Source organism: Gadus macrocephalus, chromosome 2, assembly GCF_031168955.1.
Source record: "Gadus macrocephalus chromosome 2, ASM3116895v1".
Taxonomy (NCBI): domain Eukaryota; kingdom Metazoa; phylum Chordata; class Actinopteri; order Gadiformes; family Gadidae; genus Gadus; species Gadus macrocephalus.
The window spans coordinates 4,270,815-4,297,409 of NC_082383.1; the positions used below are offsets into that span (position 1 = coordinate 4,270,815).

Consider the following 26,595-nt stretch of genomic DNA (forward strand, 5'->3'; position numbering starts at 1 on the left):
GCACTCTGGTCGGGCGACGCCGTGCCCTGATTTCCATCTCGCGGTCCGTGTCGAGTGACATCGGCGGGGATCCGGCGAGCGCATCCCGCCCTCCAGGGGGCAGCGGTGAGGGGGTCGATGGGGGGGATTTTTAAAAAGGTCCAGCCTCACTTGACTCGACTGGGGTTGGTGGTGGAGGTGTTTGCGTCGGGGCTGGGTGGTCCTCCATCTTGTATGTGTGTGTGTGTGTGTGTGTGTGTGTGTGTGTGTGTGTGTGTGTGTGTGTGTGCGCTTGCACGTGGGTCTGTCTCGTCTTTCTGTCTCATTACTCTCTGAATGTGTCCGACCTGGCAAGCCTCCTTCTCTCCTTTGTTCCACAGCGACAGTCCTGATGGCAAATTGATTTCGACTGTGTGAGAACAGACATACAGACAGACACAGGAAAACGCTTCGGAATAGCACAGGGGCCCTTCTTCCAAAAACCTGCCCCCCCCCCCCCCCCACCCCTCCCTCCTTCACCCCTTCACCCCCCACCCCGACATCCACCTAGCCTACCACCTTTCCTGTCCTCTCCTGCTCCTCTTCCTCCTCCTCTGCCTCCTCTTCCTCTTCTCTGCCCCCTCCCCTTCTCTTGCTCCCGCTTCCACACCCCTCACCCCTTTCCCTCCCGTGGAAGAGGCCGGTCTCATCCATCCGTTCTGTCCCTCTCTTCCTTCCTTCCTCCTTCCCGGGCTCCCATCTCTGCCTCCCTCCGTCCCGTCCGCCCATCCACCCCTCCGTCCTGTTCTCCGGGGGTGTCGGCCCGTCGGTGGTGGTGGTGGTGGTGGTGTCGTTGTGAGGACAGTAGCGGTTGGTGGGTGGAGGATTGCCCGGAGAGCTCGGGCCCTGGCGGGGCCTACCGGCTCCCAGAGGGCATGGCCCCCAGCGGGGCCTACCTGCTGGCCCTGCAGCAGCGATACGGACTCTGAATGCCCCGCTAGTCTCGCGGTCCCCCAACCGAGCATTGGACTTGACCCGGTTTTAGTTTTTGTTTTTCATCTCCTACTTCTTCTTCTTCTACGTCTTCTTCTTCTCTCAAAAGACTGCCTTTGCTACTGCTTGTCTTTTCATGCATGTACATGGTTGTGTCATTTTGTTAAGAAAATAACAAAAACTAACAAAAACGGAAAACTAAACTGACATTTTCATGTACTGTACAAGTGCCAAAAGACGTAATTGTCGTTGTTCTGATGCCACACGCATACACAGACACACGTGCATACACAGGCACACTCATACAAAGACAGACGCACAGACACACAACCATACACACACACACAGACACACTCACACACACACACACACGTGGACTTGTTTACAATAAGGCTGTGCAGCAGATTACTGTGTTGGATTCTGTTGGTCGTGCACTGTTCTGTGTGTCTTCGCTGAGCTGATTTGAATATCCAGCAGGGCGCATAGTGTGTGTGTCAAATCTGCCTTAGGAGTTATATTCAACACACCAAATTGTCCTGTATCCGAAATATTTTTGTAATGTATGAGGGGAGGGAGGAAGAAATATTAAGTAACATTCTATATTAAAAAAAGTTTACCCTTTTTTTATTTTATCCGTCCTACCGAATCCTCAATCTCTTCTGGCCTGAGCTTGCATGTTTCCTCGTCTTGTGTGGTCTTTTGCCCACGTTGAAAGACATAGTATGGTAGGCTGAGACTCTGGCACTGGCCTTCCCGATGTCAATCAAAAAAGACCAACTTACCGTATTTAAATGAACAGGCAGTTAGGGCTACTGCCTGCCGTTGGTCTAATTTGGAATATTTTTCTGGATAGTATTTTTGAGTATTTATCCAATCAATTTTTAATATTCCATGTGGCGATTCCTGGTGAAATAAGATTCCGGTCTTCAAATTAATGATGTAAAAAAAAAAAAAAAAGATCTCAAAGATGCAGGGGGATGGGGGGGTCAATTTGAGACATCCACTTTCAACTGCGCTTAAATTGCTTTCATCATAATTCTGTTTATGTACATGCCCCGCGCATAATGGACCATGTGAGCCTTTTTAGTGGAAAAAAAAACACTCAAATTAAAGTTAGGTGGTTTTCACACAAAAACAGTGTTGCAATTGTATTCCCTGAGTGGCTATGTAGTTTTTAGTCTTTCCTTTAAAGAAGTTGTTATTGTCCTTGTAAAACGGCAAAATATTCCAGAAACAAAAAGAAAATGCTGATTTTCGTTGAAAGTGTTCATCTTATGCATGCTGTTGAGGGATCTCATGTGGTACACAAAATTGACCTTGAATGTATGGTGACTTTTTACAAAGGTATTCTAAATAAAACATATATCTATATATTAATAAACAGTCTTGTCTGGAGAGAAATCTGTTCTGTCGGTTATCTGGCCTCCCTTTCTTTCTTTAAAAATCACATTCTGCGATTTTTATTATCCTTTCCGGCCGCATTGTGGACTGCTTCTTGCCAAGCATGCACTGTGTTCAATCGCTGCATGCCATCCATAGGCATGACCCTCCATAGCCACGCCCACCACTTCCTGGTTCTTCCTACCTTGCCCCGCCTACCCCTTGCCTGGCCCCGCCCACCAGTGCTTCTTGGCTCCTCCCTCATCTTCATTGTGTGTGTATGGTTTTCTGTTGAGTCGCTGCCGTTTGCTGCCTTGCTGCATTGTGCGACTGCCTTGTGTTGCTAGGATTGCGGTGGGTTGTGTAAAAGAATGATCTAGTCTGCGTTTGTGGTGATCGTTCAAGCGAGGATTTGTAATCGTTTTGTGTGTGTGTGTGTTGTTGATGCTTTAGTGGAATTTCGGCCGACCAGAGTCTCTGTTCTGATCTTCTTGTTGAACTTCTTCAAAGGTCTAGCTGCGTATACATTTGAATGTTTTGTATTTTAAAGCTTTATCGTTAAGAGTTTATACGGTCTAAGGCATGATGAGCATGCTGTGTACTGCCATCCCGTCATTTCACATCTTCCAGTTTGTACACCTTCCCGCAAACTAACCAGCAGTGGCTACGTGCATTGTAAGAGTTGTGAGCCATGCATGATCCTGATGAAAGATGAGCGATTCAAACCGAAGGGTTCTCTTTACCTTCCAGTTTGGGTCCAGAATTGTCCCAGTTCTGAGAGAACAGGACCTCCGTAAGTCACCAGCCTCCATCCACGCTGGGCCAACCAAATTCTCTCTCTCTCTCTCTCTCTCTCTCTCTCTCTCTCTCTCTCTCTCTCTCTCTCTCTCTCTCTCTCTCTCTCTCTCTCTCTCTCTCTCTCTCTCTCTCTCTCTCTCTCTCTCTCTCTCTCTCTCTCTGTGTTGTTTGTTTCTCTTTCTTCCTCTCCTGCCTTTCCCTCCCTCTGCATCCTCTCTCCTCCACTCTGGTGTTTCCCTCTCCTCCTCTCTCTGCTCCCCTCTCTGCTCACTGGCTGTCTGGCTGTCAGCAGGGTGCTGCTGAGAATCCTTCCATCCTTCCTGTCCCCGGGCCTCAGTCCTCGACCAGGCAGCAGTGCCTCTCGGCACCGGAGGCCCTGGGTTGTAAAAGATGGTTCCCTCTTTTCTTGATACACAACATGGTATCACTCCGAAAAGGACACTAACACTTGCATGGCATTCTTTTTTTTTTTCGAACAGCTTTGATTTGTGTCGTGATCGTTAACCCGGAGTCGTCGGTACCATCGCACGCTTGCTGTACATCACTGGGTGTGGGGTGCGGGGAGGCGGGGTGCGTCGTGGTTTAAAGTGGTGCGTTCGTGTCTGTTCTGTTTGTTTGTGCACCTTGCCGTGTGTTCACCTGCACCCTAACTGTCGCTGTTCACTGCCGCCCCTTCCCCGCAGCGACCGCTCTCTGGAGGTCTACCTCAGGCCTACCTTTATGGAGGACCGCTCTGCGCCCATCTTCTACTAGCAGACGGCCACGCACCCCCGACCTTACCGCTCAAAGGGTCGGCCTCCGTACATGAGGGGGAAGAAAATGGCCGCCGCCATCGGTTGGGTGCCAGTTCTGATGACCGGCTCCCGGAAAAAAAAAGTTGACACTGGTACCTTGGGGGCAACGATCTTAAAGTGACACTCACAAGTTTTTTGTTTTTTTTCTCCACACTGCATAGCATTCAAGTAGGCGGCTTTGGGCAACCCCGGCCGTTTATCGTGCGTGCGTTATCATTGTGACGCTTTGCAAATCACTTCAGGGCGGCAGGTTAACACTGATTTATGTGGTCAACTCTTGGCTGAAACGTTAGAGTCAGCGAATCAGGAGGTTGTTTTCATTGGCTAGTGGGTCGCACTCACGATGGGAAACGTGGGGCGAAAGCCTCGCGTCGGGGACATTTACACTGATGGAGGATAGTGAAACTAATATATACTCTCTGCGCATCGCTGCTGTGGAAAATGTCTATTAATTGTGATTTGAGAATTGTATGCGTGTGTGCGTATGTGTGTGTGTATATATATGTATATATCGTTTAAGATTTAGGCAGTGATGGTGCTCTCTAAACAAGGTGTCCGTCAGTTGCTTGAAGAGCAGGTTGTCTGAAATTAGCGTTAGGCTGCGAAAAGATACAGCACTGGGTAAATGTGTTTTTTGAAAGGTGCATTGAAAGTGTGCAATGGCTACAGTTAGATCCTGTTTTTTTTTTTAAACGCTAGTTTCTAGCTCAGAACACATGTTATAGTAACTATACAGTATACCATTAAACTATACCGTTTAATTTGGGGACTGTGCCTTCATTTTTTTAAAGGGGTTACAGCCTTGATATAATCAATATTCTACGCACTGTTATATGAAAATGATTACGCATCACAACTCTGCTTGTATACTTTATTTGGTTTATGCTGTTACTTTGCCGTTTTGTTTTGTCTTCTGGTGATCTTTAATAATCTAAAGTGCGTGACTGCAATGTAAGTTGCTGTGAAAAAAAAAAGGCAGCATCACTTTTGCCGATATAAGAATATAATGAATTGTCTTTTATGTTAATTCAAAGCAGCCAAATATTGGCCCGTCAAAAATCCATGTAAATAATGGGTCATTTTGGAGTATCATTTTCAGCTTTAATTAGAGTGGTATCTTATTGATTCATATGATTCAACTATCATAATATTGTCTTATAATATGATCACATTGTTTTACTGTGAGCTGACTTATTGCTTCAAGTGCAAATAATCACCAGTAACAATCAAGACAATGTATATTTTAAACAACTTGCATACTGGCAACTGTATGGGGAGACGATTGTTCGCGCGTTGCAATCACGTTCTCAGAAATGTCCAATTGCTTTGGTTATCAAACCGTTTTCTAATGTTTGTCCTTTTCTCACTTTTTGTTCTTTCTTGTTCTGTATATTTGTGTTGTACAGGGCGTGCGGTACGTGGAGTTATTGTGTCAAATAAAAACTTCATTGTGTACAGCATTCATAGTTGTGTCACCTGTGTTGTTCTCTTTGTCCGTGTGTACCTTTTTAGATTATGCACACATAATTTCCCAGTCAAACACCTGAGCGACTCGGACACAAAGAAAGAAAACCAACATGTGTTGTGATTTATTCGTTGTGGGGGGGGGGGGGGGGGGGGGGGTGGTGGTGGTGCGAGAGCCACGATGCGTGAGGGAGGAATGGGAACACGGTTAGGGTATGATGTTACTACTGGTGCAGGGAGCCACCAGCCTCTCCTTCTCAGACACACGCGTTTCCTTTGCCCACGCCCAATGGGCCTCAATAGCGTCTATTGGGCTTATTCAAGACTTGTCATCCACTGTTTGGATTGTATTTTTGAAATTTTATTCTTTTACATTTTTCATAGAAAAATATCCATTCTCGACTTGGGAGAATGTGAAGGGCGGACCGAGAGGAAACTGGATTGGCACTTTGAGTGGGGAGGGGAAGGAGGATCTCGATACAGCAGTAGTAAATTCAAGTCAAGCCTGATAACACTTTGATAACACTTACATAAAATATGTGAACGGTATGTCATCTGTGTTACACTTATATTTTCTCTCTTCGAGTCTTTGAAATTCAAACCCAGGTATTTACGTTGGTATAACCGAAACTAGGTTGGATCCGGCCGTGGACCAATGGAAATACTCGGATGGAGATGAGTGGTTACATAGAGATGGCGGACATTCACGGTTGATGGCGGATTCAACAAGACGCACCTGAATGTGGTTTGGATTATACACAAGAAGCATGGGTGAGGCGCTAGGTAAAAAAAAAAAAAAAGCATCGTGTTGCTCACGCTATGTTCTCGTAACACATTTGGATATCTTCACTGTTGAATACAATGCAATGGGAGGAGCGACCACACAACGTCTACGTAGAGGTGATGTGAGTCTGTATAGCTTACACTGTGGACACGAGGATGGATCATAGTGTCATGTCACACTGGGGTAGATGAACGTCATCAACATTGTCCGGGTTTTTGGTGGATCACACGTTTGTGGAGACCAGCCAATAGGAGTGACCTTTCGGGGCTTACCAGGGGAGTCGGAAGGACAAGACCACGTTTTGTGGTGTGGGTTTTTACTGCAACACACTGAGCCTAGAGCACCGTCTCATGAACGCCACCCCTTCACCCTCTGTGGTTAAATGAGAAACACCGTATAGTAAGTTGGATGACACTTCTACAGAGGTTTTGAAGGCCACCATTCATTTCAACAAACCAACCTACCGAAACCCCACCCCCTTGCCCCTGATTAAAATAGAAAGGAGTCTTGTTGTTAGGCAATTAGCGATAGCAGCATCCCTTTTTTCATCATGCTTTGTGGATTTAGCTACAGCAACGAGAGCTGTGACTGTCCAATCAAATGAGTTGGCAGAACCAAGGCAGCCAATGAGAAGAGCAGCAATGGAAGCATTCATTTTTCTTTTTCTTTATCTCATAAAACTATGTCCTGTTAAGTTGCTTATGGACATTGAGGCTGCATTGCATCAATGAGAAAATAAATGATATATTATATTTGAACATTTATGTCTACTCTTTTGCTATCGTGACGCACAGAAGGGAGATTGCTGCTTTCCTTATAAAATCCTGGCTGTCGTTATTAAACATTCAAACTGCAGCTCTTTGACTTTCTTTGAAATGAAACTGAATTCACCGTCGGCATCAGCAGTGTCTCATGAACCCAACCCCTGCAGATTCCAAATACGTAGGACCCCCTAGGTATACTACTGTGTTGCCGCAATCTGGGGAACTTGGGATTGGACCTTCCACACACCCGCTCATGTGATGGCTTCACTGCTGGTCTCCATCTTGCCCTAGGGTGGGAAAATTAGATAAGAATCAGGATTATTCACCAATCAAAAGAAGATTAACACTTTCAGCATAGAATGCTTCTCAAGTTTTAATCATCTCCATTTAACCCCACATTACGCGGTATGTTTATTTATATGTAGTGGAAGTTATTTCCGAAGTAGACGGTATGTGAGTGCAAAAAGAGTGGTTGGGTTTGAATCCAGACCTGCTGGTGAGCCGACGTAGGGGTCAGAAACGTGCGTGATGGAGAAGCGGGACACGCAGAAGCGGTTGAGGGGCGTGGCTACAGCGAGAGGTCTCGGTGGCTCCGGACCGTCGGAGAGAGAGGTGGACGTGGTGTCGGTCTCCGAGTGAGTGTCCGATAAGGAAGGGTCGGCTTCCAACGGGAGGGCATCTTCACAGTTCCAAATTCCACCTAAAAGTTCCCCCACCGGAACAGTTAAAATTGCCCAAAAACCACATTGACCAGCTCTGTGTTTCTTATTTAGTGATTCTTCAGATGAACATACCTTCTCCGGCGCTGCCGTTCCCCTGTGCATCACCAGGATCACATGTTACATCACCAGGAACACATGTTGCATCACCAGGATCACAGGTTTCCTCAGAAGGCCGAGGCGTGGCTTCAGAGTGGTTTGAGATTTCCCCTGGCCCAGAATCTTGCCCACATGCCTCTTCTGCTGTGGAGAAGCTGAAGTCTGACAGCTCTGCCGTTGGGCTTTCCTGGTGGCCACATGATATAAAGAAACAAATGGGTTACAGCAGCGTTCATCATTTTGCTCAGTCAGTTGTTTGAGGGAGTGCAGCTGGGTGTAATACTGACCTGGTCGAAGAGGAATACGGTGACGTCGTCGAAGAAGGACACGGCCTTCTTCTTCTGCTCCAGCTCATCGCAGAAGGACTGGCTGAGCAGCGTGGGCATCTTCAGGAGGCTACGCAGATGACTGGCGCTGCTACAGTCGCTCACCACCACCGGCACCGGCGTGAAGTCATCCTCGCTCTCCTCGCTCTCCTCCTCCTGGATGTTGTAGGTCCTCAGCTCCTCGTCGGACTCGCTGTCGTCCGAGTCGTCCTCCTCTTCCTCCAGGGGGGCCCTCATGTCCTCCCCACAGAGCGTCAGGAACGACGAGGAGGATGAGAGTTTGCCGGGCAGACGACAGGACTCCGCACACGTGCCGTCCTGCGAGTCGCACTCCCCGGCGTCGATGTCTTCGAAGTCCTCTTCTATGTTGACCGCCTTCTTGGCCTCCTCGGCTTCCGCAGACCCGAGGTTGAACTTCGGGATTTCCTCGTCTCCGGCGGAGTCCTCGCTGAGCTCCGTGTCCTTGGAGCCGTCGTCTTTGAGGTCGGAGAGGGTGGAGTCCGAGTTCACAGACGTCACGGGAGAATAGTTCTCTGATCCTCTGTTTCCGCGTGCGTGATTGGTCGAGGCTCCCCCGGGGATCGTGGCCAAAGGATCGCTGTTATTGGACGAAGTGTAGTCAGAGGACGGCTCGTCCTCTGAGTGCTGAGTGTTCAGCCCTAGGTCCTCCTCGGCTGGTCCAGACTCCTTGGTCAAACAGCCCCCCATCTCGGGGGGAAACGGTGACAGCATGGAGAGACCAGGATTAGGGGAGTGGCATTCTGGGTCGGGCGAGGTTTGCGAGAGTTGAACCGCAGCACTGCTTATGTTTTGTCTCGTGTTGGTCAGTTGCTCTTCAGTGTGAGTAAATGGCTTGATCAGGTCGACGTCAGCAGCAGGTCTCAGGACTTTCCCAGCGTTGCCCTTGCGGTCACCTGGACCCGCAAAGAAGTTGCTGCCCTCTTCTCGGGGACTCCTCTCATTCTCTGCATCGTAATCAGAAAGATAGGCTGAGTCCCTGTATGGGTTCTTTCCAGCCAGTCCTTTTAGCTGGACATGGGTGCTGCCAGATACCGAGCAGACACCCTGACCGGGGTCCATCTGCAGAATGAGTTCTGGTTTCTGGCTCAGCTCGGGGCTAGATTCACGAGGATCCGTCAGCTCGTGGAAGAAGAACTCTGGAGACTCGTTGTTCTCGGTGTCGTAGCCGCTGTCAAGGGACTTGGGGAGCATCGGGGTGTTGAAGGCATCGGGGCTGAAGGCCTGGTCACAAGGACTAGCTGCAGAGGGCGACAGCTGGAGAGCGTCACCGGTTTCGGCGGTTCCTGCGAGATGCTTCACCGGACTGATTTCTTCCTCCTCGACCTCAGCATAGTCCAGGTTGAAGTCAGCAAAAATCCCTGATGTGATGTCTGTTATGTCGTCGTCTTCGTCCTCGCTGAAGTCACCCAGCCCCACGAGGCCCATGCTTGATCCCCTGAGTCCCACTCCACTGTCTAACCCTCGGTCAGATTCAGAAACCTCGCGTGTGCCCTGGATCTGAACCTGCATGCCTTGCATAAAGGGTGACATGTCCCAGAGAGACACATTCTGCCCATCAGTCAGTGCTTCTATGTGGCCTTTGTAAGGCTCTGTATAAGAGACCGGAGAGTTGATGCAGCTTGCGTCAAGCATTCTCATAGGCTCAGAGTACAATCTATCGACACTGTGAAATAATGGCTTGTTACTGGTGTCACTGTTGTTTAGGTTATCTTTAATTGAGTTGGTTTTATTTTGAGAGTCACTTGTATCTTTTTCATTGTGACCCAGGTAGATATATGGTCCCAACTCTATACTTTTGGACACAGAGCTAGTTTCTCTTCCTGTGTTCTCTACGTAGCTAAATGGCTTATAGTTGTCCACTGTGCTATTGCTCACTATGGTTTCAGGCCACAATTCTGTTGTGTTATCGTACGATGTGGTGTACTGGAGGTCCAAATAGCTCCCCTGCACGTTGGTTGTGTGCCTGCTGCCAAAGCTGAGACTGTTGTTGTTAGCCGAGTGGTTGGAGGTCCAGTTAGTGGTGTCTGCCTCCGAGAAGAGGTCGCCATCCATGTCATTCGTGAGCACACTCCTCCGCTGGCCCACCTGTAGGCCGTCCCCTGTCTCCACCTCGATGATATGATTAGCAATGGGCACCGCCTTCCTGAGGGGACCAATCACATCACAGTAGCTGTCGCTGAGCGTACAGTTCTCTGTGCTAGTTTCTAAATACGGATCACAGAATCCCAAACTGGGGCTGCTGATGGCTCGAGAGACACTCCTGGAGTTCTCCGTTCGCCCCAGGAGCGGCAGGAGGTTCTGCTGCAGCTCTGACGACAGATGCTCTTCGGACGGGAAGGCCTTACCCCCTACTCTGACCGTGGGCATGTGCTCGCTGTGAACGCTGGCTTTCTGACTCTCCGAGGGGCGGGCCCCCTGGGTGTGGGGATCTTCCGGAGGAACGGGACTTGTGCTGGAGGCCCGCCTCATCAACGGCTCCATGGTCAGGGAGACGCTGAGGCTCTCGTCCGAGTCGTAGGCGGACCGGTCGTTGTCGGCGGCGGCCCAGTAGGCGTCTGTCTGCCGGACGGACGAGCCCGTCCAGCTCTGCGAGGACAGCCGCCCGTCTCCGGCCTCCCGCCTCGGGCTGTAGTCCTCCACGCCGTCGTCCAGGTTGATGTTGCACTCCACCGGCTCCTCGATCCGGATGTAGTACTCGCTACCCACCGAGGGGCTGTGGGCGCTCAGCACCGGGACCACCCCCGGGTGGTCCGACTCGTAGTAGGACGGGGACACGCCCGACGCCTGGCTGTCGGACCTGCAGCCCCCTGCCGACGCGCCTCCTTTGACCGGGTAGTAGACGTCCTGGTAGTGGGGGTTGCCCTGGCCCAGGGGGCCGCTGGTGGACGACGAGCAGTACGGCTGCTCGGCCCGCGCCTGCTCCCACTTGTACTCAAAGTTGAGGCCGTGGACGCTCTCCGTGACCGTCAGCAGGTCGTCGCCGCTGTCCGAGTGGAAGCCGTCGGAGAACTGCTCCAGGAGGGGGAAGGAGGAGGAGGCTGAGGAGGCCAGCTCCACCTCCGGAGCCGGTGCTGCTGCTGCTGCTGCTGCGGCGGGGTCCGGGCTCGGGGCAGGGTCCGGGGTCAGGGCCAGGGAGGATATGATGGTGTGGGTGCTGCTGCCAAACAGGTTGGGCTTCAATGTGTTCCATCTCTGTTCGAAGTCCTCCTCGGCCTCGCAGGAGCCTTTGGCGCACAGGTAGGTGACCAGCAGGTGGATCTCTTCGGTGCTAGGCCTCAGCTCAGGCTGGAGCCAACAGAACTGCATGACCTCGTACCTACGGGATGCGACGGAGAGGAAGGGGTGAGGGGTTAACGTAGGAACAAGCTCTCATTGCGAACGTGGCTTCTTAATGAGACAATTAGACCGGTGTAGAGTTGCATAGTCGGGATAAAGTTAGGTGTGGAGAAAGCTGTGAGTCAGCAGTTCACTTCACGAGGTTCCTTGTGGAGAGAACTGCCTATTCGTGCCACTAGGCAAATCTATAAAAAAAGAATGGGTGGCCTACAAATGCTTCGTTCGCAAATATGTTTTTTTACATGCTGGTGTGTGTGTGTGGGTATGGGTGTGTGTGTGTGTGTCTTTGTCTGTTTTTGTGTGTGTGTGTGTGTGTGTGTGTGTGTGTGTGTGTGTGTGTGTGTGTGTGTGTGTGTGTGTGTGTGTGTGTGTGTGTGTGTGTGTGTGTGTGTGTGTGTGTGTGTGCGCATGCGCGCGATTGAGACTGCCCAGTGCTATTATAAGCTCATAGCCAGTATTTCATTAAGGGAGAAATGCTAAAGATGTTAAATAACATTTGGCTAACTTTCCGGATCCAGATGATTAAGGGATCTGAGGTAAGGAACCGCCAAAAATAAATGGATCAAAGCCATTGATCGTGTACCCTTGCCAGCTTTAAGAAATATGGGACCTGGGCAGGAATATATTGATTATGAAAGCATACAAGAAGGGCAAGTTATTGTGCAGATATAAATGGCATAACTTTTGTTCGATTTTGTTAGAAACGTGTAATTAATTAGGTATTGACTATTTTATATGATCAGTACGATGGACGTGTACACGCTTATTCGTAAATTAAGTCTTCGATTGCAATCACTCACTCTTTACGTTTGCCACCTTCACTACCTTACGCTTCTGTTACAGCTGTTCAACCCGTTACTAAATAGCCCGGCAGCAACAGTGTCGTCTGGTAATGATACAGCTATAACTTTAAGTATAATTTCATCCACTAGAGGCCGCTAACGGGAAACGTTTGTTGTGCGGTTAGGTGCTGGTGTCTCACCAGCGTTGAGCCAGCGGGGCGTCCAGCTGTGGTTTGGGGAGCTTGAGAAGCTGTTCCTTCACTGCGTATGTCAGCACTTGTCTGTCTGAATAGTGCTGGTAAGGCTGGTTCCCCAGCTCAAACAGCTCCCACATAGTGACACCAAACGACCTGGGATGACAAAATACAGAATAATTACACAGTCATAATACAGATGTATTCTTACAGTGTGTTTGCAATGAAGGTTTGAGGGTTAAATTGAAATATGAGATAAGATAAGAGGTCAGGCCAATACAAATGCCACTCTCTTTAATCTGTAGACGACATTTGTATTATATTTGGGCCTATCTGCACTCAAACAGACACCAATGTTAACACAAAAAGACTTTAACAATCAGAGCTGGTGTATCTCACCACACGTTACTGGTCTTGGTCTGGTCCACTACCAGAAGGTTTCCATGGACCTCATCTATCAGCTCTGGGGCAATCCAGCGCAGGGGAACCCAAATCTGGTCCGGGGTCACAAAGTAGTCCTCCTTCGGAAAGAAGGCCAAGACGAGAGTATTGAGCATGACCGCATGCTGAGAGTGTATACCATAAACAAAAATACAACCAGTAAACTAAAATGGGGACATTTGAAGGAGATACCTTGTATTGGCTGCGCGAAAGGCCGTAGTCTCCTATTTTAACGTTCATGTCTGAAGTTAGCAGGCAGCTCCGTAGTGCCAAGTCACTGTCAATGCAAGGAACGATTTTCCATCGTAAGCATTTCACTTAGAACACAATAGGTTTATTATGTACATAAAATGCTATAGAGTCCCTTGTTATAACAACATTACCCACATTGCAGGGATAAGGATATATAAAACATCGGCTATTTAAACAATCCCACTTTTAATGTACGGGTGAATAATGGTTGCGCTATTATTGGTTCATATTATTCTGCATGCAGACTTTTTTAATAAGCAGAGTATAATATTCTGCCTGCCCCAAGGAAGTGCTAAGCAATTTCAGTATTTTTTGGTTTCTCCACTGCTCTGTGGAAGATATCATTGTGGAAAATAGTCAACGTAACCCATCCCCCAAGGCATACGGAGATAGACGAGTGGAGGAGGAAGAGTGAGGCTCGCCCCCGGCAACAAAATCACTGATGCTGGAGTTATATCACAACTACTCAATCAGCACCAGGATGTTGTTGCAAGGGGAGACCAGCAGAGGGCGCACAGGTCCTGATTATCTCCCCGATCTCCCGACAACAATTTGAACATGGATTCAAGTAATTAACCTTAGAAAATCTAAAATACAACAATTCCTGACAAAAAATGAGCATGTCACCTCACAGCCACAGAAGATATTCATTTAGGCCTGGTCTAAGCAAAATAGTGTTCATAATATTTTACCTAGCTTATCTAGCTGCTATTGGTTTACCTGTGAATAAAGTTGTGTTTGTGGAGGTACAGCAAGCCCGAGGCAATCTCGCACGCCATCCGCTGGAGGATGAAGGCATCTGGGGCTTCCGTTTCTGCTCCTTGACAGCACCGCAGGTAGCTCTTCAAATCCCCCTGAGGTTAAGGAAGAGAAGAGAAAAACAAGAAAATACTAAAATAAATGCATTTCCGATTGTAGCATACGTTATACATTCTCGAAATAAGAGTGACAGGAAGAACAAATAGCCTTGAACATGTTTTTATGAAATTGTATTTAATTGTATTCAATAATTGTATTAAATAACGGCTATTTTATAAATATTATATTATCAAGAATAGTAATGTGAACCCGTCCCATTCACCCTTTCAGCCTTTTTATCCTAGATATAGTGAATCTGGACACCTGCACCTATTCTATTTGTACAGCATGTTTAACCTTTTAATGCGGCGCTAAACAACCAAAGCCCTGCAATACTAGTGCTTCTCACCAGGGGGCAGAACTCCATGACCAGCAGGTAGGGAGTGACCTCGGAACACTGGGCCAGGCATTGCAGCAGAGCGGGGTGCTGGAGGGTCCTAGAAGGTGATACGATATCACAGTATACATAAACATATGTATTGGTACAGCTCTGAACCAGTCAACCACTCATTCACACACACACACACACACACACACACACACACACACACACACACACACACACACACACACACACACACACACACACACACACACACCCCATCTTTGTTCATTGAGTCACTCATCAATCCATTCATTCCGTTTCCATCTGTCGTGTGTGCGTGCGTTCGTGTGAGTGTGTGTCGTTACCGATATGGCTGGATCTCCTCCACAAATTGCATTTGCTCATGGACACTGGCGCTGGCGGTGAGTTCCTTCACCACCACCTGGGTGGTGCTGAGGCCCTCCGTCACCTCCCCCAGCAGAACCTGGGGGTGGGGACAGAAGAACGCCAGTGGGTGAACAACCGATCACATTCACACACTCAAACAAAGAGCCAAACAAAGTGTCAACCCATTCTACACAAAGAGGTGCTACAGGAGAAAGCATGCTGAACACATGTGTTGCTAAGAGCACCACATGTGGGGAATGTCTTTTGGACACAATGTCATGTCTTGGGAACGGCGTCACTTAGTTGAGTTTATTGGTTTAGTTGACAGGGACCATGTACAGAACAGGTTCTGTACCAAAGTTAGCTGAATAGCTCATTTGCATCTGTGGTCCCTGTTCTATCAATGCATACATGAGTGTTTGCCATGGATCTGAACTCTTGCATGCACGTTAACTCAATCATTGAACAAAACGATGGAAGATTCCAACGAACTCTGGGTGAAAACGTGGAGGAGGAAGATCACCTTGCCGAACCAGCCATGGCCAATCTCCTTTAAGTACAGAAGGCTATGGCGCCCGACGTCTGAGGACTTCAGCAGCTGGACTGGAAAGGACCGAGAGGCAGGTTTAAAAGAGAAGGACCAGCAGACAAGACAGACAGACTGACAGACAGGGCAGACGGACATCAGACAGCCGGATATACAGATAGGCAGACAGTCAGATAGAGAGACAGCTAGAGAGATAGACAGAACAAGGAACAACAAAGACACATCGTTTTTTCCTCCTAACAGTAATTTGCACATCCATTCAATCATTTGAGTTATCGCGTCAAATTGGAGATTCAACTTGATGAAAACGTGAAGAAAGTGTTGAAAAGCGGATGAACGCCAGAGCTGGTATTCTGCAAGGCAAAAACGCTCTGTACTGCTGTACTGGGTAGCACAGATGTGGGACCAGCTGTGGAAAGCGGCAGTGGCATTTTCTACAGTACACACACTTTACATCTAAACCCCAGGATCCAAGTTATTTGTCCTGACCATACAATCAGCACACACACTCGGGCCCCTTTAGAATCAAATACCTCCATGGATCCTCATGTTTCCCCGATGGCAATGGTGGTGATGCAGGTGAGGGAAACAATGCCAAAGATGGTCAGGGTGACGGTGAAGGTGGTGCTGGTGATGGTGGAGCGCAGGATCCAGTTCCATGGAACCAGCTCTGGTTCAGAGTGTGAGAACAGAAAGCGCCCCCCCCCCCCTCCGTCCTCCATCCCCCGTCCCCAGGACCCGTTGCGAAGTCTCCGCAGGAGTGTGAGAGCCCCTCCGTGGGGAGTCTCGGGGAGGGGAGGTCAGCCCCCCGGCCCCTGCACACAGCTGAACAAGCCTGCCACGACACGACACGGCGGCGGAGGCGGCCTCCTCACTGGGCCCGCCGTCGACCTGGACAGCGATGGACGGTTCTCCGACCGGGGACACGCGCACACACACACACGCACACACCAACATCTGCGCTGTCCTTCTCCATATCCGCCTTCCGCCCGTCTGGGGTCTGGGATCCCGGAGGAATCTTCTAGAGGACTTTGCCCTGGGGAGGGGGGGGGGAGGTTACAGCCGGCGGTGTCGCCTCTCTCGGTCGCATGAGGAATGCGGGCCTTTCTTTTGTTTCCTCCAGGGGACCCCGTTCTCCTCTCGTTCCATCCCCAGCCTTCCCCTATACCTCCAATCCCCTCCCCGCCCTCCACTGCACGCCACCGGGACACGGACGCAGCACTCTGCCCTCCGCTCATGACGCCAGGCCGACCGTATGACCGCGACCGGCTCGGCACGCAGACTCAAGACAAGATGTCCTCCGACGGTGTCACAATGCCTACATAAACCCCCCCCCCCCCCCCCCCCCCACCACCACCACCACCACCACCCCACCAGCCCCACCCCTTCTGGCCGCCTCCCCCTCCATCGGGACCCAATGAGGCAGCAGCGCAGTAGCGGCATTCCTGCGTCTCTCAGGGGCACAAGCGCATCTCTGTCACACGCACAAAACCGACCTCTGTCATCCCCCCCTCCCTGCCCCTAACCCGTCTCAAGAACCATGCCCCATGGCACCCACACCCCCACCCCCTACTCTGAGGGTCATGGTGCATGCCACCACCCTCCCCTATCTCCATCTTGTTCCGTGTCACAGAGGCCCTCACTGTGTCGGGCCCCGTGGTGACAGTCCTCCGCTGTCGCATTCCGTTGATAAACCCGGGTCCCTGCCTCGCCTCGCGAAGACAGGGACATTGTTCGGTCCCTTGTGTCTCTCTCTCTCTCTCTCTCTCTCTCTCTCTCTCTCTCTCTCTCTCTCTCTCTCTCTCTCTCGTTCTCTCTCTCTCTCTCTCTCTCTCTCTCTCTCTCTCTCTCCATCTCTCTCTCTCTCTCTCTCTCTTCCTGCTCGATAGCACACACACACACACACACACACTTTTTGTAATGGGGTCCCGTGGACAAGCCCCTCATACACACAAGTACAACCAAACATGCACATACACAAGCGCATTGACACGCAAAAGAAACCCGCACACACAGACGCACACACACACACGCGCACACGTTTCAAGCAAGTAACGACAGCGCTCTGAACCATTGAAATGATTGGGCAGAGGTTGTCACGGTGATAAAAAATCCTGTCAGAGAGACAGAGAGATTAAGGGAGAGGAAGATGGAGAATGATTGCTAGTATTGTTATGCTGGGAAATCTGAAATGTGTGAGGGGCATTCTTGTCCCACACATGACATTCCAAGAGAAAGAAATCTGGTATAGAGTCAGGCAGATGTCATTATACTGGCGGTCTGGCACGGCCTATGCAGTAATACTCCGTCAAACATGCAGTCACAGACATGACGCGTGAATACTGGGGTGAATGAGTTTAAATGTGATCTGGACATACATCAACATGCCTGTTGGGAGCAGCATCAACACAGGGTCTGTTCGGGGGCACGTGGGGGTTTAAATCATGCATGCAACTTCTGAAGAGCATGAATCCACGCTTTGTTGCACGCCACTGTTGTGATGTGGTCGCCCTTTGTGTGTGTGTGTGTGTGTGTGTGTGTGTGTGTGTGTGTGTGTGTGTGTGTGTGTGTGTGTGTGTGTGTGTGTGTGTGTGTGTGTGTGTGTGTGTGTGTGTGTGTGTGTGTGTGTGTGTGTGTGTGTCTGTATGTGTGATGTTGAAGAATCCCATTCATCTGAGGTTTCATCTCCCCGATGTTTTTGTACCTGAAGGGTTTATGTTATTTGTATGTCGACACTGACATTGATCCTTAGTTTATACCGTGTGTTCATTCCCCCCAGCTGCAGATAGTATAACATATCTTTGGTACAAAAACATATGTTATTTAGTGCACAACAAAAGTGTACAGTTGAATAGATCTCATAGTTGTATATAAGTTGTACTTGTGTCAGTGACGAACAAAAAAGACTGCAATACTTCGGAGTTGAAATTCAATTTATTTCAACAAATATTTGCAATGCAAGTATACAAATGAACAGATTTATTGATGATCGCAAAACAAATAAAAAATAAATAGAAAATTGTAGAATGCATGTTTGTAAGAATGTATCCATTCTTCATACATGAAACATCCACAGTGTATACATTGTCAGTTCTATGCTGGCTTTGTTGCCCTGTCTGTATTCCTCTTCCTCCATCCCTCGCCTTACAACACCCTGACCAATCACAAAGCTGTAGCTGCGACAGCACAGGAGGAAGGCCAGCCATTGGCTGTGAGCCTAAGGCTACATCGCCCAAAGCATCATAGCCGGTGCTCACATCTTGGATCTCAAATGTAGGTATCGCCCCCTCTGGCTAAGCACAGCATGGTCCACAAAACACCCGGTGAGTCACCCAGCCACTATGCACCTATCCGGGCTCAGAAACACTGAGGGCGTACATACAGGTTCATCCCAGACCCAGCACCCATGGGGGGAGGAACGCTGCATGTATGCAAGAACACATGGCCGCGGCTCCCAAAGGGAGTGGAAGCTGGAACGCCGTTATGCGATTCCAGTGTGCCTCCACCGTGAAGTGTGCGCGGTGCATGCGATGCATGCATACGAAACGACGCCAGTGCGCCGGGCGGCAGACGACGGCAGGGCTTGGACCCCGGCTTGCGCACTTCGACACATTGCTCAGCGCCGCGGTCGCTGCTAGAACGCATCGGCGTACGGACGCAGATGTGTGACGCCGCCCTCTCCGCCATGAGGCAGGAGACGCGGGGGGTAGTATCAGAACAACACTAAAATAGAAATAATACCAGCTAAAAATAAGGGGGGGGAGGACAGAGAGGACAGCAAGAGGAGGATGGAGGGATGAGGAAACGAGAGATGAGAGGAGAGGAGAGAAGAGGCCGTTACAGAAACAGCAGGAGGATGGAGGATGGAATAAGGAACGAGGGACGAGGAGAGGAAAGGAGAGGACAGGAAAAGAGCATGAGAGAGCTATGGAGAGGAGGGCAAGGATGGAAAAGAGGAGAAAGAGGGCGCGTGCGCGTGCGAGTGTGCGTGTATGTCGCTCTGACCGTGTGTGCACTTTTGTGTGTGTGTGTGTGTGTGTGTGTGTGTGTGTCTTACTGGATCGGCCGGGCTGTTTGGACACGGGCAGGGAGACCTCTGTGAGGGGCAGGATGTAGACCTCTGGGCCGTGCTGGGAGGACGGAGAGGCCAGGGTGGACCTCTCGCCCGGGTACTCCTCGCCCTCGGTGTTGTCAAACTCCTGGAGCAACGCACGCACACAAACACACACACACACACGCACGCATGCATGCACGAACACGTGCACAGACACGCGCACGCACACACACACACACACACACACACACACACACACAGGGGGTCAGTCATGCAGTACTTAGTCAGCCTACGACTGGGAGAGACGGACACAATAGCGCAACTGTTGCGCTGACGTGGAAATGGGATGCAGCGTGCCCACATAAATGCTAATGTAGTCCCTTCTGTTGTGTATTGTGTGGTGGCGTGCTCAGAGGCAGCATTCTCCGCACTGTATAGGAGGTGTACGCAGAAGATTAGACCCATCCCACACACACACACACACACACACACACACACACACACACACACACACACACATGCGTAGACACACAAACAAGCAACAGACGGACAGACGCACAGAAACACACTAACCCACACATTCAGCATAATACGGTACGACAATGTTGCATTGTCACTGCCGTGCTGCAGAAGACTCGCTGTACTCATCAGCGAGAAACAGTCATCCAAGTTTTATACGTCTGTTTGTATATGGGCCTTACAAACAGACACAAGAGGTACCAGTTTACACAGGAGAGTGAGATCGAGTTGGAGCATTAAACCAGGCATCACCACCGCTGATGCGATTTAAGCAAGTGGTTCAAATAGTTATAACACGCATTTGATGTCCTGCTTTTTCTGCACCTCTGTCAGAGCCGAAGCGTGCACCAGGTCTGAGGTTCTGCCCGAACCAATCAGAGCCAGATTCTCACTTTGTGACTCATGCGGGGAGTTTTGTGCTCAACCATGATTCCCATTTTAGCGTTGCAACACCAGAGACACTGGTCAGTGCTGGCTGCTTGTCAGCACTCGTCGCTGCTTTAGTAGGAAGCAGGCGTCGTCTCGGTGAGTGACCGAGAAGGGAAGAACGTGTACAACGAAAGGAAAGATCGAGGGGAAGAAAATAAGGGGCAGATGGAGAAAACCAGAGAAGGGAGAAATAAAAACAAATGAAGCTCAAATTACAACAAAATACTTGTAAAAAAAAAGAAAAGGAAGAAATAAATAAATAAAAGTAAAAGAAAATTTGATTTGTAAAATCGAAAAAGGACAAAAGAATGAAGGAGGAACGACAGAGGGCGTGCACGCGCTTCACGCCCGCGGAGCATCACGCCCCGTCCGCTTATAACAAACACAGCGTGCACATTGGCGCTCAAGCTCTTCCTGTGCACGAAAAAACCAAAGGGAAACATCTGCTGGCCGGCGCTGAGGCGTTAAGTGTTGAGGGAACGCCCGCCACCAGTGAGTCAGGCCTCCTGCGGGGGCTACCCGGCCATAGAGCCTTCACTTCTCGCAGCCCTTAATAGCAGGCCTCACAGCCTAGGCAGCCCCCCGGTGATGAGGGGGGGGGGTACCTTGGTGCCCGATGAGCCTGAGCAGTAGGGACGGATCTGTGGGAGATCAGGGAGAGCACCGTTTAGGATGACGTCGATGGCCGAGGTGCCGAGGATGCACTTGCGTGCATCCGAAGACTATCGACCCTCCTGGGAATTGTCATCGTTCATGGGTTCGTTTATTGAACGTAATTATTGAACTTATCATTTGGCTGGAGTTATTTGTATGTTTGATACTTTAAGCCCTTAAAAAATGTAGGTTACGTTGTTCCTCGCTCATTCGTTTCCACGATTTCAACAATTTTTTTTACTTGAAATCGCTGTTCCCAAACATGGGGAAAAACGGTGCATCCTCACAATTGTAACTTATCCAACTCACATCAAACATCAAAATTGTTGTAGTTAGAATAAAGAATGATCCAAAAACACCTGCACTTAGGAATGAGACGGCAATGCTAGTAGATTGTCTTTATTTGTATTGATGATATTATTCTAACTATGACAGCTCAACAGACCTTGGTCACTCACAGTTTCGCCAAAGACCCTCTCCGTGATGTCTACTCTACCCTCATGAGGTTATCAGAACATCCCATAATGACACCCTGCTCTGCTGGTGGCTCTCCCACGATGCAGAGCTAGAGAGGAGCTTCTTACAGCTGACACTAGTCTCATCAGACACTGACCTCAGGCAAACACCTGCCTCAACTCCCAGTGATGATACACACACACGCACACGCACACGCACACGCACACACACACACACACACATGACCCAGGCAAGCACGCCCGCGCATCTATTCGTCTTCTTATTTCCTTCTAGCTTCTACCTCTGAGACACACACACACACACCTGTGTCAGCGCTCTTTGCCCTCATCATCTCACTGCTCTTGATTATCTGTACTCTCAAAGTGCTGAGTCACGCTGGTATCGCTGCGCCCCATGCAGGACCCAGAGGACCCTGCTGCTGCACGGGGTTGCATGTCTGACAGCGCCGTTGGTGTGTGAATGTGTGCATGAATGTGTGAATGTTTGGCAATATTGTAAAGTGCTTTCACAATCCACTCGTTAGAAAAGCACTGTAAAAATGCAGTCCGTTTACCATTTTGTCAATTTAATTTGCTGGTGCCCTGGTTAACTTTGTTTTTGTCGTTGATGAGGGAATTTGAAACCCGAGCTCTGTATCTGCCTGTTGTTTAGCATGCGGTTCCACGCGCCCACCAGCGGGTGGCGGCATAGAGCTTACCTTGAAGCCGATGTCACCCTTCTTGCAGCAGAGGCACGCCAGCATGAGGAAGACAAAGGTGAAGAGGCCCGAGAAGGAGACGGCCACGACAGCCAGCGATGACGGCCAGGACAGCTCGCTCAGGGGAGTGCCATCTGGAAGAGCACAGAAGAAGAAAAAAAACCCATGAGCCAGTGTTCATAGACCGTTTTCATAGAGGGGTCATCGTAAGACAGGACTACTCAAAACACTTATGAGGGCTCCTTTTATGTAACCGGGCAAGTGCAAAAGACAAACCTAGTGGCCATTTTTTTTGATAACTTTTCAAAGGAGCAGACATATTGTTTGAGTTTTGAGCAACATGAGTTTCTGCTGCGATTTCCTGTGTCTCTAGAGACGAGAGTGAACCGCATTACATGCGCTTTATTGTCTATGAATGAATTGGAAATGAATCTTAAGAGACGTTTCCCACATGAAACCAGGGGCTGAATTATCCAACATAAACACATATTTCTCAAAAGGACAAGTAGGTAAAGGTTACTTTTACAAACAACGACCACGTACCGTACATCCAAATCTCACTGGGGGAGGGAAATCGTGAGGCATGCTATTTATAAGCAGCGTCACTGCAGATGTTTCTAAGTAGTATTCATATAGTAAAAATGTAAATTCATTCCTGAAATTCCAAGACCAAGTCAACAGCCTGGGGATGAGGATTTATGATAGCAAGTGCAGCTCTTGCTTTAGGTTGTAACTAAAAGGAGAATGAGTAACTGTATCCAAGGAAATATGCAATATGGGATGCATTTAGTCTGCTAAAACTAATGTTATGGTGGTGGTTATGGTCGGCTTAGCTCAGACAACTAAAAGCAGTTGTCTTGTAACCGAAAGGTTGAGTGTTGATGTGTCCCTGAGCAAGACACTTAACCCTAACTGCTCCTGACGAGCTGGCTGTCGCCTTGCATGGTTGACTCTGTCGTCGGTGTGTCAATGTGTGTATTAAACGATGTAAGTCACTTTGGATAAAAGCGTCTGCTAAATGCCCTAATTGTAATTGTAATACACACACACATCATGAACAGGCATTCACACGCATTTACACATCCTGATGCACACACACACACACACACACACACACACACACACACACACACACACACACACACACACACACACACACACACACCTCACCCCTTTTAGGCCTTGACACTATGATGAGCCAAACTGTGCATACTGTACCTCTGCATGCTTCCATGCCCCCTGTTTGACCCTGAGGCAAAATATATATGCTGATATGGATAAACAGTTACTTGAACACACAAATGCACGCATGCACACACACACACACACACACACACACACACACACACACACACACACACACACACACACGCACGCACGCACACACACACACACATCTATACATGTAAAATACATAAACGTTGTCTGTGTGGCAGACAGAGCAGGGAGCTGCAGTGTGTTTGGCGAGGCGTTCCTATTTTACCCCCCTCTAACTCATTGCCATGGTAACAGCCTGACGGGCTAGGCCAACGCAGCTGATTGGCTCTCACGTTGCATAGGCCCTCCTACTCCGTTTCGCTTCCTCAATTTCCCTAATGCTGACGCACACCTTCATCCCCCTCTCCTGCCCAGCTCCATCTCACTACCTTCATCTTCACGTTGACCATACTTCACAGTGTACGCTTTAAACATGTGCCAGTGAAGCGTGCGGGGCTGGCGTGAGCACCCCAGACTCTATATGATCATTTATCATTTCTATGACTTGCGTAACACATTGTATCTGTTTCCCATCTGGGAAAAAACTGTTTATCTCATTTGATCTCCTCTGTCTTATATCTTCATCAAATTTGTATTTTATTCTTTACAAGGGTTAGTGTGGTTTGTGTGCATGTGTGTGGGTGGTTGTGTGCGTGCGTGTGTGTGTGTGTGCATCTGTATGCGTGCGGTTGTGTGCGGGTGTGTGTCTGTGTGTGTGTGCATGTGTGTGTGGCTGTTTTTGCATGTGTGCATGTGTATATATCTGTGTGTGTGCTTGCATGTGTGTTTGCACATGTATGTGTGTGATTGTGTGCGTGCGTGTGTGTATGTCGGTGTGTTTGCATATGTGTGTGTGTGTGTGTGTGTGTGTTTCTCTGCGTGTGTGTGTGTGTGTGTGTGTGTGTTTGTGTGTGTGTGTGTGTGTGTGTGTGTGTGTGTGTGAATGCAAAGGTCAGTGCAGGTGTCTATCAGACTCCACCAGGAGGAGCGGTGCCCTCCAGGTGTATTCTAGTCCGTGTCAGACAGAGACCTCAACAGAACAACAAACAGTCTGGAGCGGGGAGTCAGCCAGGGTTGCAGGGTAAAGACTTTGTCTTGAAGAGTGGCAGGGAGTGAAACACAGTTTGTACATGAGTGCCCGGGGCCCCTATGCATGTGTGCACATATCAGAGACCAAAAGCTCAATAAATCTACACCTTATGCCCCACATGCTTCTCACAAAGAACCAATAGATAGGTACTGATCCGTGGTCCTGCATTCCTGCACTCCGGAGAACACCCTTAACACTAGCTACATAAAGTACATCTATCCTGCTGACAGGTCAGACATTACCTCCAGCGTCTCCCATCAGGAGACCGCTTTGGAAGCCGTCTCCCTCCGGGGAGTCCGAGCTCGCGACTGCCACGCTGTTCTAGTGTATATTATGTTCCCTTTTGTGTTTTACTGCAGTTTAAAATAATATTTTTGTATCCCAGAGGTTACGAGGGGCTGAGAAACGTGATTAAGGGAGGGTGGGCGTCCACGACAGGAGGGCTGATTCAGTACGTTGTTGAGAAACCAAGAGGAAGGTGTGAAACAAAACAAACAGAGGAAGTGGAGATTGAAAGGTTTGGACATGTAAGGAAGGAAGAAAAAATAGAGGGAGGCAAAGAGAGAGAGAGAGAGAGAGAGAGAGAGACAGAGAGTGAGAGGGAAAGAGAGACAGAGAGAGGGAGAGAGAGAGATAGACCGGCAGAGAAAGGGAGAGAGACAGAGAAAGAGAGACAGAGAGAGAGAAAGGGAGAGAGAAGAGAGAGAGAGGAAGGGAGAGAGACAGAGAGTGAGAGACAGAGAGAGTGACAGAGACAGCGAGACAGGGGGAAGAGCGACATAAATGTTTTGGGAGGAAGGAAGAACAGTGAAAGTTAAAGCATATACAAAGGGCATTTTAACTTGAATACGTGCTGTGTGTGTCCATGTGTGTGCATCCGTGTGTGTGTGTCCATGTGCATGTATCTGTGTGTGAGTGTGTGTGTGTGACTGTCTCTGTGTGTGTGTGCGTGTGTTAGAAAGTGTGTGCGTGTGTTGGTGATAATGTGATGGCGTGTTAGCCACAGTGTTATCTTAGCTTTCATGCAAGCTCATAAAAAAAAAGCATACCCCAGTGAGCCAGAGCATTCCTGTTGCTGTGCAGACAAGGCAGGTAAAACCACTGCTTTGACACATGGTTCCTGAGAATAAGGTCAGTATTATGGGGTTTAAGGACAGGGTATCACAAAGAGAGACGGAGAGGACAAATATTTTGTATCCTGCTTTTGTGTCAATGCGTGTCAATGTGCATTTCCCACGCCTGTTGTTGAGCCCTTTGAGTTGAATTTGAAGGTAGAGAGAGAGAGAGCAACATGTACGAAGGAACTGCACTACACTGCCACCTACAAAAACACCAAGGCCTAGTCAGCGCACGCATTGAACACAGGGATGGATAAAGACACACATCCATGGACTGTATTGACAGTTTCATAGAAAACTGCTGCCATATACTAATATGAGAATGTATGGCCCCCTTCTGGGTTATGCAGGCACATCATATAAAGTGGCACAAGTGTAGAGCCCAGTGGTACACCAGAGTTCACAATGCATTGCTCACAGGGTGCAGTGCCCTGAATTATCTTGTGGGTCTTCACCAGGAGAATACAATGGGAAAACTTAATTCACAGATCAAGGAGTACATTGCAGGTCCACATTATAAACATTGCACTTTTCTCGAGGATTAATAAAGCCATTACCAACCAACCATTGCCATGTATTGGTATGGAACGGCCCAGTAGTGGTATATATTGCTATTGGGTGTCTGTAGAAAATAATGCTTCATGAACTGTGCACTCAGTGTTTGCACTGTGTTTCTTTCATAGAGGAAAGCAGGAAAGCACATACTGCAGTACTGCTCTTGAGGCCTTCTCTAAGCTCATTGGTAGCCTTCTCAAGGCACCAATACCCAATACACCACCCACACATGCATACACACCATCTCAAAGACACACACACACACACACACACACACACACACACACACACACACACACACACACACACACACACACAATATGAATGATCATTTAGAGATAAATGCATCCACAAATATAGTCAAGCAAACACTGAAGTCATATGGAATCTAGTAGGACTACGAAGATATTTAGCTGGGATGTGTTTTAGCTCACATTAAGTGACGATAACAATCATTGCAGGTGTCAGAGGGCTTACAAGGCCAGAGGTAAAGAGGAAGGGAGAGGGAGAGGGGGAGAGATAT

At 48.9% G+C, this 26,595-nt stretch overlaps 3 protein-coding genes across 6 annotated transcripts in view; 1 reads left to right on the forward strand and 2 right to left on the reverse strand.

Annotated features, from left to right (window-relative positions):
* baiap2a (BAR/IMD domain containing adaptor protein 2a) overlaps positions 1–5,385 on the forward strand; it is a 44,272-nt gene extending 38,887 nt beyond the window's left edge. Inside the window, exons 14-15 of one of the 3 annotated variants that reach the window (XR_009529938.1) lie at positions 360–3,124; positions 3,813–5,385. Coding sequence is in view for 2 of the 3 variants with exons in the window: in XM_060076846.1 (XP_059932829.1) it covers positions 3,813–3,882 (70 nt within the window). In the remaining variant the exon portion in view is untranslated. The remainder of the gene's footprint in view (positions 1–359; positions 3,125–3,812) is intronic. The other 2 variants (XM_060076857.1, XM_060076846.1) reach the window with 2 other exon arrangements.
* Positions 1–26,595, reverse strand: part of LOC132475672 (somatostatin receptor type 2-like) — a 317,638-nt gene that overhangs the window by 96,527 nt on the left and 194,516 nt on the right. The gene's annotated exons all lie outside the window — the stretch shown is intronic.
* aatka (apoptosis-associated tyrosine kinase a) overlaps positions 4,080–26,595 on the reverse strand; it is a 27,705-nt gene continuing 5,189 nt past the window's right edge. The window contains exons 2-14 of one of the 2 annotated variants that reach the window (XM_060076827.1): positions 22,053–22,186; positions 19,280–19,421; positions 15,199–15,278; positions 14,654–14,772; positions 14,313–14,400; positions 13,826–13,959; positions 13,046–13,130; positions 12,812–12,933; positions 12,419–12,568; positions 8,041–11,416; positions 7,730–7,940; positions 7,426–7,635; positions 4,080–7,222 (exon numbers count right to left, since the gene is read on the reverse strand). In XM_060076827.1, coding sequence (XP_059932810.1) covers positions 7,200–7,222; positions 7,426–7,635; positions 7,730–7,940; positions 8,041–11,416; positions 12,419–12,568; positions 12,812–12,933; positions 13,046–13,130; positions 13,826–13,959; positions 14,313–14,400; positions 14,654–14,772; positions 15,199–15,278; positions 19,280–19,421; positions 22,053–22,186 — 4,874 coding nt within the window. In that variant the 3' untranslated portion in view covers positions 4,080–7,199. Of the gene's footprint in view, positions 7,223–7,425; positions 7,636–7,729; positions 7,941–8,040; positions 11,417–12,418; positions 12,569–12,811; positions 12,934–13,045; positions 13,131–13,825; positions 13,960–14,312; positions 14,401–14,653; positions 14,773–15,198; positions 15,279–15,755; positions 16,424–19,279; positions 19,422–22,052; positions 22,187–26,595 lie in introns of those variants that run through there. The other variant, XM_060076835.1, reaches the window with a different exon arrangement.